The sequence below is a fragment of the Drosophila nasuta genome, chromosome X, assembly GCF_023558535.2.
Source record: "Drosophila nasuta strain 15112-1781.00 chromosome X, ASM2355853v1, whole genome shotgun sequence".
Taxonomy (NCBI): domain Eukaryota; kingdom Metazoa; phylum Arthropoda; class Insecta; order Diptera; family Drosophilidae; genus Drosophila; species Drosophila nasuta.
Window position 1 is genome coordinate 19,486,958 of NC_083459.1, and position 15,033 is coordinate 19,501,990.

The window sequence follows — 15,033 nt, forward strand, 5'->3', positions numbered from 1 at the left end:
GATAAATTCTTTATGTTGAAGCACTTTATTCCTTTCGCAATTCTATAATTAATAATTAATTCAATTTGCCCGCTTTTCCACACACAAAAAAGCTTCTTACGAGTGGTCAATATGAATTGCCCTCTTGACCTCATTTTCCAGCGCCATTTATGAATGCTTCGTTGGTCTTCGCTTAAGGTCTGCTGCAGCCTGTTTGAAAATGGGGTGAACTGCATTTGAAGTGCAGAATTTTCTTTGATGGTTTATATTTAGAGACCCTTAGTCGGTTATTTGACTAAGCTTAGTCACATTTTAGAATTAATGCGGAATTAATACACATCGAAAACAGGAATTCCATAAAAAGAGCTCTTAACAAAGTGCAAACTTTTTGCTCTAATTTAAAAGTGAATATTTAAGTATAACTATTGAGTAGAAATTTTTAAAACTTTCACAGAAAATTCAATTCAAATTGCAAAATATATCTAGAAAAATTGCCATTAAAATTAAAATTTGTTGCATTTATAAAATTCTAAAAAAAAAAATAAAACAAACTGATATTTTCGTGTAGCTTTAGAATAAAGAAAATAATATGTAAAACAATTATAAAAAACGCCGACAAATTTGAGTGGTTTCTAGTCAATTAAAAAATTAATACATACAAGAATATTTATGTGAATTTTCTTAAGAGAAATGTCAAATTTCTAAAATATTCTTCATTAAAATAAAATTTGTCATAGTTATAAAATTAAAAAAAAAAAAACTACTACAAAATTTTAAAAACCAAACTGATTTTTAAATAGTAAAATGAAAAAATTCTTTGTTATCGTAATCAAAATAAAATAATTGCATTTCAAAGCAATATTTCATATTGAAATAAAGAAAGAAACTTTGCTAAGCTAAAATTGCGAATTAAGATTAAACTTTCTTAACAAGATAAAACTGTAATGAATAAAGTTGACTTGACTGAAATTTTGAGTTGATTTTACAAAAGAAAAATAAAATAAATTAAAAGAATTCCATTCCAAAGCAATAAATGTATATTGCATATGGATTATATTGCAAATGAAATGAATATTTGAAATAAAAAATATATAGAAATACTGAAACTCTAAAAAAATAAACTTGGCTAAACTGAAATAGTTTGACAATAGATCAAATTGAAGTAATTCCTTTGTATAGAAAGAACTATATATAGTTTTGTATATAAAACTAAAGGAAATATGTTTTCTAGATGGTGCAATAAGTTCTCTTTGGCATTTTGTAATAAACGTGACTAGCTTAATTAGCGATAATAATTGGAATTCCGGAGAATCGAAAATCGAGACAATCGAAAATAATTTCAAAGCACACGAAATAGCTTTAAAAATAGGGAAATTTGCAAAATGCAATCAAGAAATAATTATTATTATGATGATGAGCAAAATAATTGCAGCAAAAACACACACACAAACATTTGCATAATAAGTGTGTGTGTGTGTGAATTTTGTATTCTATTTAATACCTGTGTTGTTGTTCTTGTTGTTGTCGGCTGTAGTTATTGTTTGTTGTTGTTCTTTTTATTGTTGCTGCTCACTGTCAGGTTAATTATTTAAATAAATGTATGAATACGACGTTGTTGCTTTTGCTTTGTTGTAGTTTTGTTTGTTTTTGGCAATTGTTGTTGTTGTGTTGTGTTGTTTTGTTGGCTTTTTGGAACAAATATATATTCGCACAATTAAATGCTAAATGCAAAGCACTTTCCTCTGTGGGCGGGGGGCAAAGGGGAGCACAGCGACGGGGGCGGATGGCGGCGGGGGCGTGGGCGACACTCAACGAGGGCGCTAATTTTTGTACATTTTCAATTGGCAATTTTAGTTGCTTGCGATTTATTTGAATTTGTTTTTGTTTTTTTTTTTTTTGATGTTATTGTTTTTTCCTCTTTGTTTTGCTTCTTGTTGTTGTTTATATAATGTGATGCTTTTCAATGTTGTTGCTGCTGCTGCTGTTGTTGTTGTTGTAGTTGGTTACACAATTGCACAAAATGATGCATTAAAAAAATGTGCTAAACTACATAGAATAAATAAATAAATGTGGGCGAAACAAAAACAAAACAACACAGACACTCTCTCTATCTATCTCTGTCTCTGTCTCACTCGCGCTCTTCTACACCTTCCGCTCTGCTCAGTTGCAGTTACAATTACAGTGGGCAGCGACGCTGGCAGCGGGAGCACGGACGATGGGCAAGCAGGCAGCACTTGTAGATACTTTTCTCGCTGCCTATTCACAACAACAAAAAAACAAAAATAACACAACTAGAAAAAGTTGCAACTTCTAATTGGTTTCTAATTTGACTTTTGTAATGAGTACTGCAATTGTGACCGCGTGACAACAACAACGACAACAACAACACACATACATGTGTATACACACACTTTGACACGTACAGGCTGCACACACACAAGCACACAGAGAGGTACACGCACACTCACTCACACGTTGCAATATACAAATGCGTTTCTTTGCTCTCACTTTTTTCGCCGTCTCACACACAAAAAAAAAATAATATGTTCAAAAACAAGTATCGATTTAGTTGTTGAGTAATTTCATTTATCACTATATTTTACTTCGCCTTATTCCTTTTAATTTTGTGTTGTTTTTCTCCGTTTTTATTTATGTCTATTTCTATTTCTATATATATGTATATATTTCTTTTTATTTGGTGTGTGTGTTTTTTTTTTAGGGAAGTTTTGTTTGCTGCGCGTCGTCGTGGAAAGCTGAAAGCTGAACTACGTCTGTTTGTCTGGCATTTGCTGCCGCTGTCGCGCTGCCACTGGCCTCTGTCGCTGTTGGCAGCGAAACGGTAAAACGGCAATACGAATGTGTTGTTGATGACGACGACGACGACGTCGCTGTCGCCGTTGCGTTCTTGACGCAGGCGCGCTCTCGCCAACCACCTTCAGAGCAACAGGGGAGCAAGCGACAAAGCAAGAGAGAGAGAGAGAGCGCAACCCTGGTAAACCGTTTGCTTAGGGAGAGTGCGAGAGCGCACGTTGAACAACACACAGCTGAGGGTTGTTTTTGCGTTTTTGCATGGTTGCATTTTTTGCAGCTGTCGAAATTAGGTTTGTTGGGTGGGTGGCAAATGCGACAAAACGAACCAGGGCTGCACAACAAAGGGTCGATAGCTCGATCGAAGCAACAGCAGAGTTGTCAGCAAACGAAATGCAAAGCAACTTGCATTTAGCCTTGACACAAACCCGCACGCCTACATATGGTTCTCGTATTGACTAAAAGCAAACAGCATTTCTCAATGCGGAAACCGCGTTTGAAAATTCAATTAAACTGAATGAAATACAAACACACAGACACACACAATTATTTTGTTGTATGTGTGCAGTAATAGTAGAACAACAAAAAAATGAGGTAAATTATGGCGTATAACTTTTGTGTTGCGTTGACTTTGAATTTGCATTTTAAGTTCACAAACAACTCAACACACACACACACACAGAGACATACAAGCGCACATTTGCGTCAATGTCAGACAGTGAAAACAAAAACAACAACTAGCAAGCGCACGTTGTAAAAATAACACGAAATATCGACGCAATATGCTTATTTAAGCCAACACACAGCACGCTCTCTCTCTCTCTCTCTCTCTCTTTTGGCACTAAAAATAACAATATCAATTCGATATAATAGATAATTGAGTCGCGAGTACGCGAGACTGCAGCTACCTTTTGTTGAAGTTTAACACGAATGAACAAGAATTTTTTTTTTATATTTTGCTGCTTCCGAATTACGCGCGTTCGCTTGAAGCGAAGGGGCGAGGGGGCAGGAGGTTGAGGCGTAACGGAAACGGTTAACGAGCCGGCACGATATACAAAAACAACAAAAAGAAGAAGCAAAAGCCGAAGCCGAAGCTGAAGACGAAAACGAAGAAGGAGAACGAAAACGACGCACGTATTATTTGCTTTGCAGTTGCTTCACTCGTGTATGCTTTTATAATCAATCTATTACGTTCGACTAGAACTCGTCAACTGAATTAGTTAATCAAGCACAAGATAGCCACAAGCGACGGCGCGCGAGCAATAAAAAAGCTAAAAGTGTGCGAGAGAGCGTGAGAGAGCGCAAGCTAAAAACGAGAGTGAAAATGTGTGTGTGTGTGTGCGTGTGTTGTTTAGCAGCTGTTCCAGTGCCACGCAATAAAACTTTACAATCGCTTTCCAATATGAGAATGTAATCTCTCCGCTTTAAGTACAGTGCGTGTGAGTGTGTTTGGGTATTTATTGTGCTTATACTTAGCATTGTATAAACGCTTACGCTGCGTATGCGTAATATGGCAAATGTTACGCATACGCCCGTAACACCCTGTGAAGAGCGACACAGAAAGAAATATAGTGAGAGAGAGCACGCTAGAGAAAGAACGCGCAGGTGTCTTAAGCTAAAGCAGTTTAATCTGACGAACTTTTTAATTAAACGCATCATTTCTTGCAACACATATTTAATATTCTCATTATTATTTTCATTTTAGCATACCTTATTTAAAAATATGCATATTTCACAACATTTAGCGTGAATTTATAATCAAAAATAGAGCTCGAGCTAATTTGACCTTTTTCTACTTTAAGCAGATTAATGAAATTAAAAACCAACAAGGCAAGGAACATAATCTAATAAAATTGTAAAGTAAGGTATTGACTCTATTTTTGTTCTCTCTCTTACGTTGTAACAATTTGGGAAAATCAAAGCCGGAACTGCATTCAAAGCTACTTAAATATTGTACACTGAATTTATGTTATTATAAGACCGGCTTCAAATTATTGTCGTAGAACATCAAGTTTCTAGAACGGAAAACATTTTCCGGAAATCTTTTGCAGCAAGTAAATCGAATTACAATTGAAAGAAAACACGCCAAAAGTCTTGGCACCATAAACTGTTCTACTTAACTGCAAAATTGCATCACAAAGTGTCATACAAATTCATACTCACACTCATATGCACACACACACACACATACTCGCATTTCCATTGATCTACGCTACGCAAAAATTCCTTCAGTTCATTTCACTCGTCACACGGCGCTTTACCTCATTCTATTCCACTTTGCACCCACTCTTCACTCTCGCGCACACAATCGGCGTCCCTCTCCCACACAGAAAGAGCGTAAGTTGCGTGCTCTCTCAATTTCTTGCGCTCTCTCAGCTGCTGCCGACGTCGATGTCGCTGCCGCTGCTGCTGTTGCTGTTGCCATTGCCAGCCACTCTGCTTAATGCCCACGCAAATTATTTTATTGCTGAGCTTTTTTTTTGGTTTTGTTGTTGTTGTTGTTTTTGCGCTTTGATTTTTGAACAGACAAACAGATTGTAAGAATGTATGCGTGTAGACATTAGGCAGCTTCGCTGACCATGAGCTGCGCAGCGTCGTCTTGGCGACGACGTCACAGCCGGCTGCCGGCAAAGCTCACACACACAAATGTAAATGCTATTTGTATTTACACGCATTTACATGCACATCACATTGTCTTCTTTATTGCGAAATGCTTCAAAGTTTACAACGACAGTCAAAAGTAATGCGCGAAACATTCATTCACGCACTCCATCACACACACACACACACACACACATCTGGCTGTGAATGAATGAAATGGAAAACGAACAAACGCAGTAGCTACCTGTTGTTGTTGCTGTTGTTATTCTTGCGGTTGCTTTGCCCCCTATTTCGAAGCAAGCCACCAAGCAACAATGAATGCTCAACTTTAATATATCCGCTGCGTCAAACTTAATGCTTGCGGTTTCTTATTTTTAATAGTTGCTGCACAAAGTTGCAAGCAATATAATACAGAAATCAATAAATCACTTTTGACTTTGAAATACCAAAATGAAGTTTTCTACTCATCACCATAAAAGCCTTCTTTACGCTCTCTACCGGGTATAAAAAGATGACGTCTTATTCGCTGCTGCGTTGGCGTCGATGTCGATGTCGACGTTGCCGTAGGCGTGCAAAAGCACCGTCACTGTGTGTATGTGTGTGTGTGTGGGCGTCTTTTATTTGTTCATTTATGTATGTGTGTGAAAAGGGTTCGCAGCTGCTGTTGCGCTGATTGTTAAACTACTGCTCAACCACTTCCGCTGAGACGACCAAAAGGATTTCCGAGTTTTGCTCTTTTGTTAACTCTTCAATTGAACCAGGAGTAAACGAGAGAAGAGGAGAGCAGGGAGGTGGCATTGCAGCCACGCCTAAGTTTATAGCTGCATTCGCGGCGAAATGAAACCAAATTTTCAGCTTCAAGACACAAATGTTGGTGGAATTAAAAGCCGCATGCATGTCTCTCATTTTTTTTTTTTTTTTCTGTCTCATCCCAATTTGTTAGTTATGCTTTGTGCCCACACACTCACACACACACACACACACACACCCACACACTTGCACAGTCTTCTTCTTCTATTTGGTCCCAACATGCAGTTGACCGACTTTGACAATTTACAAGCTAAGTGTGTCAAGCTTGGCAAAGCTTGGCGTAATTTTATGCACAGCCCAAAAGTATGCAACGAAAAATGAAAGCGACTAAATGCAAATTGAAACTCACCTTCAGCAGTGTGAGTATCTTTTGCGACAGATCATAATCAAAATTGGAATACTTCGAGCCACTCATGTCATAGATGAACACAAGTCCCGCACGCTGCGTGTCCGTGTCCTGCAGCGCACAGTCCAACTGATACACGATACCCTGTAATGTTGTCGTGTGCGAGGCGCTCAGCGGACTGTGTCGATTGGCCGTAAAGAGCGCAATTGCCGCTCCACTCGATGTGCGTGCCGGCTAAACAGGAACAAGAAAAATATACAAATTAATACAATTAAAAATAATATATTTTTTATATAACTAAATATAATATATAAATTAATAGACAGATCTTAAATACATTTCATTGTTAAATTAGACTTTAATTAAATAAATTGAAAGTGTATAAATGGAATGATTTTTTGTTTGCTTAAAAATTGCATGAAATAAGTAGCATCTGACAACCGAGAACTCCTTATGATAATAGGGTGAACATGGAAAGAGTTTGTTTCATGTCATTTTAGATCTCGGAATATCGCTGCACGAATTTCAAATAAATTGAAAATGAGAAAAATAACTAAAATTGTTGACAATTGAATAATCCCAAAATAAGCAGAAAGTAACTCAAAGTTCATCAAACTCTAAAGTATTTTAACATTTAATATTTGTATAAAATATAAAAATAAATTGAAATTGAATTTGAAGAGAATTTGATATTAATATAAATATAAAACATTTTAATAGTCAGTAAAGTCAATTGAAATTGAAGATAATTTTATATTGATTTTTGAAAATGACCCTCAAATAAGCAGCGAGTAACATAAAGTCTAGCAGACTTTGATACTGCTATTTTATATACTACACACATGCTGTTTTGTTATTTTGTTGTATTTAAACCAATTTATGTAAGGCATATGTGTAAAGTATTATTTAAAATGAAAATAACTTAGAAAGCTACAGTCGAGTGTGCTAGACTGTTAGATACCCGCTACACATTGTGAATAAAAGTAAAACAGTGCGGTATTAATTTGAAGATATACCAAATTAATATACCGCAAAAAAATACAAAAAATATACCACTGAATAAATTTGGTATATTGATATGATATTACATTAAAAAAATATACTAAAGAGTGCATAATATACCAGATTGTCAGCGGAAGCAACTAACTTCCGTAGTAAGTGGGCGATTTTGCCCATACAAAAGTATATATTAAATAATGTCAACAATTTGTATCTGATAGCAATCCAGTTTTCCGGTATCTCAAAGCTAAGAATGATTTGGCAATTATTTTTCTGCCTTAAAATAATTGCAGAAATCAAAAGATGAACGAACTTATATATTTTATCGTAAGACAGAAAAGGTTTCTAATATCAAATACAAAATTAAGGATGAACTAATTAATATGTTTTATCGTTAAAAAGAAAAGATTTCTAAAATCAAGTACGAAAAACAAACGATGAACGAATTAAAAAATTCCTAATATCAATCTTAGCTCTAAATATAATGCTAATCCATAGGTATAAGAATAACCTTTACTTATTTTGAAAATTGCTACAGTTTCTGTTTTTCTTCTACAGCTAGAAAATTGACCCCATAACATATACTCACCAGTATGGTAAATTTGCCAGTTTGCAGCTCGGAGCGCAGTGGCTCCACATCGGCATCGATGTTGTACAAGTATTCCCGCTGGCGAATCTGTTCATGCTGCTCGTATAGTGATACGGCCCGTTGGATGTCAAACTTACGGGCGTACAGAAACTTGACGGCTGTCGTGTGCGAGATGTGACGCCTGATGGGCAACGATGATGACAATGCTCCTCCTCCTCCACCTCCTCCACCCAATGTTGTCTGTATCTGTGTTTCTGGAGCAACAATTTGCTGTAGATGTGACTGCGAGTGCGACTGCTGATGCTGCTGTTGATGTGTGTTGTTGGTTGAATTTATGGTGATGTGGAAGTTGGATGTGCTGGCGTTCGAGGAGTTGCTCGATGAGGAGGCGGCGGCTGCGGCTGCTGCGCCAGCTGCTGTTCCGGTTGAGGTCGCTGTGCTGCAGTTTGCGCCCAAATTGTTGCAGAGTTCAATGAATTGTTTGACTGCCTGCAAAACATACACACAAATACAAAAAAAAAAGGCAAAATTAATAAATATTTTTCGCGGTATTTGAGCAATCAAATATTTTATATACTAAAAGAAAAATGCAAAAAAATATACAGAATAAAATGAGGAATCTTTTTAATATTGTTCGACCCTTTACTTTAAAAGAAAAGTGTCTTATATGTTCGTCGAAGAAGAATCAACTAACGAACAGTATAAAAAACTGAGTTGATATCTTATCCCAATTCCAAAACAATTATATTGCTAGACTGAAGTGTGCTCGACTGTGAGATGCTCGCTACCAATTGTGAGTAACAGCAAACAAATTACGTAAATCTTTTTTTTTTTTATCTGATCGAAATTTGCAGGAATCTTAAATAAATTGTTCTTAATGTGTGTATCAAAATTCACAACTCTAGCTTCAAAATTACGCTTGTTATTTAATATTTTTCGATTTCCGTGGGCGGGAGTGGGCGTGGCAAAAATTTGAAACAAATTTGATTTGCGTGAAAACATAACAAGTGATGTCGAAAAAAATTTAGTGCGCTATCTCTTATAGTCTTTGAGATCTAGGTGTTCAAATGCACAGACGGACAGACAGACATGGTTAGATCGTCTCGTCTGTTGACGTTGATCAAGAATATCTATACTTAATAGGTTCGGAGATGCCTACTTCTGTCTGTTTTATACATTAGCTGGAGGCACAAAGTTATAATACCCTTATAACCTATGGGTCTAATGACTGCTGATTCTGATTTGTAAATATATCAAGTTTGATAAGTCGAATTTATTACATGCTATAAATGCGTTTCTTATACAGCTAACCACACACAAAGTCTCAAAAGTCTCACTCTCTCAGCTGTTGAGATAAACGCTTTCAAGCATACGGACGGACAGACAAACAGACAGCGATAGGAGCTCAGTTCATTTAATAAGTTTACAACTTGCTTCCACTTTGCAGAACTTTACAACGTCTTCATTGGAAACGCTTATCAATTTCAAGCGTTACAGTTTTGCAAATAGCAATTAATTAAATTGATGAAGTATTCGCAACAATTGTGCCATGATTTATTGGTCTGCATTTGAAATGGTTTATTGCTTTCACAGCAATTGAATTGACATCGCACCACTAATTGCACTCTCTCTATTAAACGACACGCTATTAAAATGACGATTAATATTGCAAATAATCAAATCTAATGACCGCGCAAGCAACGTCTGTGCAAATAGATGCGATAGATTTCATTAGAAAAGCGATAAGCATACGACAAAGTCGCGGCGTATCATTAACCTTGGGGGGCTCTCCAAGAAATCAGGTCAATAAACCGCTGTCATGAATCGTTTTGCAGATGGATAAGAAATACGCCATCGTTCAGAGCAGTTCTCAGTCAATCATTTAAGGCAAATCCAATAGCAAAAACAAAAAGCCAATAAAATGATTTTCAAATGTACATTTTCATTCAACGTTAATTCATGTCGTATATTTGGCATGTAAAGAATTCTCAGACATGTTCCTCATCATCATTTGACAAGCGCAACTTGAATGGAGAATTCACGGCAAATAAAACAAAGCCAAGACGGCGGCTGTTCAAAGAGGCAGCAACAACTCATATTAAGTATACGCATTAACATATTTTTTCGATGCCCTGCAACAATTCGGGTAGACTGACAATCACTTGCTTTTAAATCACCACAAAAAATTTAGTCTTTAAATTTGAACTCAAAAAATGTCTAGTTTAATGAAATGAAATTAATGATTTTTCTAATTTCAATTGAAGAAGTGATATTTTCAACTCAAATCAAGTAAAAATATAATTTTCAAATTTTTAAATAAATTGAAAAACACTTATTTAAAGTTTAAAAATTATACTAGTAAGCCACACTTCAATTATTTTCGCAGCTTTTAGCTTACAATTAATTAGAAATTGACTTTTGCTTATTAAAAAAAACATTTTTATTTACTGTAACATTACAGTGCACAAATGGGAGTCACGTGCAGAGTTGCCACAGTTGTCAAACTGCAAATGCCAAGTACCCCATTAAGTTGGCTGCGCTTTAAGAAGCCGACAACAAAATTCCACAGAACTAAAGTTGCCGGGAAAAGCCCAAATATTTCGAATAAATAATTTATAATGGTGTTTTCCAATGAAAGAACGGAACTAAAGTTTCGCGGAAATTCAATTTGCTATCAAAGAGGAAAAACAGTAGCTATAGCTTGAGCAAATGTCAATAATGAATGATTTACTGAGAAACACGAGTTCCGCATAAATTGTACAATTTTCATCAATTCAAAAGCCGCAAACACAAAGAGCTATGTGTACAACACACATCTGTTCAATGTTGTTTCACTACGGAAAGATTGTATATTCGCAGAAAAAAAAGAGGGACACACTTTAGACAGTTCTTGATAAATGCCAATTTGAAAGAGAGGGAGAGAGAGAGAATGCGTACTAAAAGCTCAACACGTTTTGTTTGGAAAAAAAGGGTTGCTACCCCTATCCTCGTTCTCGCTCTTCCTCTCTCCGTTGACACTTTTATTAATATTTCGAGTTAATTAGGTTCCTCTTTTATTTTTCTGTTTTGTTTTGCACCCCAATTGCGAAACACTTCAAGTGGGCTGAGTTTAATGAGTCTGAATTCGAGTAGCTCAAGTGTATTAAAGTCAATTAGCATTTAGCGTTTTGTTCGCTTTCTTCGAATTTCAACTGGGCCAAAGTGCAGGCAAACAAGTGAGAGGGCGAGCGAAAGAGATGGAGAGAGCGCACACACTGCAAATGCGTTCACTTGCTTATCAGTCACGACGTTTGTTGCTTGCTCGCTCGCACTCATCACTTCCTCTTCCCATTCCCATTCGGCTATTCGCTATATTCATTCATGCGTTTTGCAGTTTACTAATTAGACACTTGTCATGCGCTAAGCACGGTTGGGTGGGGGAAAGGGGAAATGACGTCACGAACACATACACACACACACACCTGTTCGCGATTGCGGCGACGCTGGTAGAGATGCACCATATTTTTATTTGGTCGTTAGAAAGACACAGCGAAAAAAAAAATTAAATAAACACACGCGTGTAGTGTATATATATTCGATATAGGGTATTCTCGGTGAGAAATTCGCGACACGACGCCTTCAATGTTTCTTTCATTACTGAAACAGCAAAAACGCAGCGCGTCGCGTCGCGTTTCGATCAAGCGAATTAAACAACGAAGCCCACAACAACAACAACAAGAACAACACACAAATACTGATAGCGCGCTCTGTCGACGCTGCCCTGATGACTAGCTTCTGCTGCTGCCCAGCAGAGCCGAGCGATGCCGAGCCGAGCCGAACCCCAAACCATATGTTAACGAACTTTATTGAACTGCATTGCATTGCAGTGTTGTGAAGCAGACGAAGGGCGGGGGAGACAAGCACACTTTACAAACGAAGAGCCGAACGAGCGAACGAGTAACGAAAGCCAACGCAGGCACAACAGACAATCGGGACAGCAGATCAATGCGATGTGGGGAACAGCAACAATTCTAAGAAACAAAACCAACAACGCATGCGCCCGCGTTGACGACGGCGACGTCGACGTCGTCATCATCGTTGCTGTTGCTACTAACATACCAAAAATTTGAGTCATCATCTCATTGGCTTACCCATATGTCACCGTCACCGTTCATGTCGCTGCCGCTGTCGGCGTCGCAGTCGACGCACAGGAGTTTTATAGCATTAGTGCCGTCATTATTGCAGTTGAGCACTGAGAGAAATATCATATGAACTCAGCACAATACCGGCTTATCTAACTTGAGTGTTATCAATTTTTTAATGAGAATAAATTGCCGATAATCAAATTTAGCTATAATGTTATCAATTTTTAATGAATATACATTTCTTGCAAATTATAGCAAGAATACGTGTACCTAAAATAAACATTTAACTGGAACTTATAATCTTTATCAACGTAATTTCATAAATTTTAAATGAAAAAGAATGAAATTAAAAATTCAAATAGTCTTCACAATCATCTAAACAAGCACTTGATATAATTGATATTCGAACACAAGTTGTTTTTCTAGTGAATTCAAATTTGTTAAGAAAATCAAAAGATTTAATTATCATTTGCATTCTCATTGTGCAAAAAGCTCTGCACAACGTGTTTGCTTTCTAATTAATGGCGGTAATTTCAATAAAAAAAATGTTTAAAAATATCACTTCTTTCTTTTTGTTTTTTTGTCACTTTATATCAGCATACGTGCCATTGTTGTGAGTGACAGAGAACATTAAGAGAATAAAAAATAAATAAAAAAAAAAAAAGTAGCTAAGCTATCAGATGAAACATCTTTCCACGTATTGCGAGCATAATGAATAAGAAATATTCGACCTTTACCCCAGCTTACATAACATTTAAATAATCAGATGCTGATTCAATGAAATTCTAGTAAATGTTTTCTTTTTTTTTTTTTTTTTTTTTAGTAAGAGCAACACTGCATTCGTCGAGTGTAGAGGCGGAGATGGCGATAATTGGGAAGAGAGTGCGTCACCTTTATTTATTTTTTGTGGTCAGATGTTCGCCCATTGTTTCCACGAATCGTCATTATCATACAGACAGCCTCAGCTGACCATCACCATCAGCGGACCCAAAAAAAAAGAGATACTAGAAAGCCGAAACGAACTTTATGGAGAAATAAAAATCGAGCACTCTGTATTTGTATTTGGGTATTCCCTAAGTTCCCTTAAATTGAGAAGATCCCCCGACAGTTAAAATTTTTAATTTTACATGTAAATTGTATTCACAAATTGTTGCTTAGCCACTCAATGACATCACACGGCGCTGCAAGTCTGGGTCAGCTTTAATGAGCATGACTGTATCTAATTTTAGCCATTTGTCTTAGCAACGGGGGAGTGGGGAGAGTGTGTGTGTGTGTGTGTGTGTCTGTGTTGTTGTTGTGTTTGTGTTTGAGTTGTTGCGGCTTTCACTTTTAAACGCCCTAAGCTAATAGTGGGCTTATCAGCGTAACCGCTTGTGACTAAGCAAAGACCCTACTCAACAATGTTGTATCCAATTTTATACCACGTGAACGAGTTGACGATGAGTATGCAAAGAAATAGTTCAAGATGTTTGTTGTGCACAACGATGTTTACATGAGAAGTATTTGTACTTAGTGCTGAGTCAAATTAAACGTAATTTGCACTTATCGGCCACACTGAATTTAGTACAGAAAATCATTTAGCGGCATACATTACTCACTTGGCGGTCACACAAAAAAAAAACATAGCATAGAAAACACAGAGAAGATAATCTTGCAGTGCACTTAACGTCTTCTCGCTTAGCGGCCACAGTTGAGATCGCTAAATAAGATTCAAGTGTATAATAACTGTATTTAGTACAGAAATGAATTTATCGGCATACATAAACATAAAAAACATAGATAATATTGACAATATTGGGTCGAGCTTAATGTCTTCTCGCTTAGCGGCCGCAGTTAAGGCCGTTAAATGAGATTGAAGTGTATAATAACTGTATTTAGTATAAAAATGAATTTAAAGGCATACATTAACATAGAAAACAAAAATAATATTGATAATATTGCCTCGCATTTAACGTCTTCTCGCTTAGCGGCCGCAGTTGAGGCCGCTATATGAGATTTAAGTGTATAATAACTGTACTTAGTACAGAAATGAATTTATTGGCATACATAATACTAGAAAACAAAAATAATATTGACAATATTGCCTCGCATTTAATGTCTTCTCGCTTAGCGGCGACAGTTGAGGTCGCTAAATGAGATTCAAGTGTATAATAACTGTATTTAGAACAGAAATTCATTTAGCGGCATACATTAGCATAGAAAACATAGATAATATTGACAATATTGGGTCGAGCTTAATGTCTTCTCACTTAGCGGCCGCAGTTGAGGCCGCTAAATGAGATTGAAGTGTATAATAACGAATTAGTTTTAGAGCATATCTTTTCGTTTGTCATTTGGTTTTGTAATGTGTTGCTCGCTCTCTGCTTGTTTCGTTTTCTTCTTGTTTTCGCTAATTTCTTAAGTAAATAAAGAAAATGAAAAGTTGCCGCCGCCGCCGCCGTCGACGACGACGACGAAGCAAACAGTTCAGCAAGAAGAAACGTGGCCAGAATTTTGTTGCCAAGTGTGTGTAGCAATATCAGAGAGTTTTGTTGGAGGCCAAATTGTTAAACAACAATAATATGCGCATGTAAACACAAACAACTTGCAAGAATCGTTGTTGTTCAACAAAGATTGTGCCGTCATTAAAAGTATTAGTGTGTGTGTGTGTATATGAAGAGCATTTCCGGTTCCGACACGTTCAGCGCGGAACGTGTGATGCCTCAAATTATTGGGCATTCGCTGTGAAGCGAGTTAATAGAGCAACAAGTGAAACGTTTTTCCCCCAGACGCAGTCA

At 36.8% G+C, this 15,033-nt stretch overlaps 1 protein-coding gene across 4 annotated transcripts in view; it reads right to left on the minus strand.

The window, feature by feature from the left end:
* LOC132795935 (tyrosine-protein phosphatase non-receptor type 9) overlaps nucleotides 1-15,033 on the minus strand; it is a 45,468-nt gene that overhangs the window by 16,388 nt on the left and 14,047 nt on the right. For 2 of the 4 annotated variants that reach the window (XM_060806902.1, XM_060806901.1), the window contains exons 2-3: nucleotides 8,133-8,621; nucleotides 6,548-6,778 (exon numbers count right to left, since the gene is read on the minus strand). In XM_060806902.1, the coding sequence (XP_060662885.1) occupies nucleotides 6,548-6,778; nucleotides 8,133-8,621 (720 nt within the window). Of the gene's footprint in view, nucleotides 1-1,480; nucleotides 1,922-6,547; nucleotides 6,779-8,132; nucleotides 8,622-11,593; nucleotides 11,731-15,033 lie in introns of those variants that run through there. The other 2 variants (XM_060806903.1, XM_060806904.1) reach the window with 2 other exon arrangements.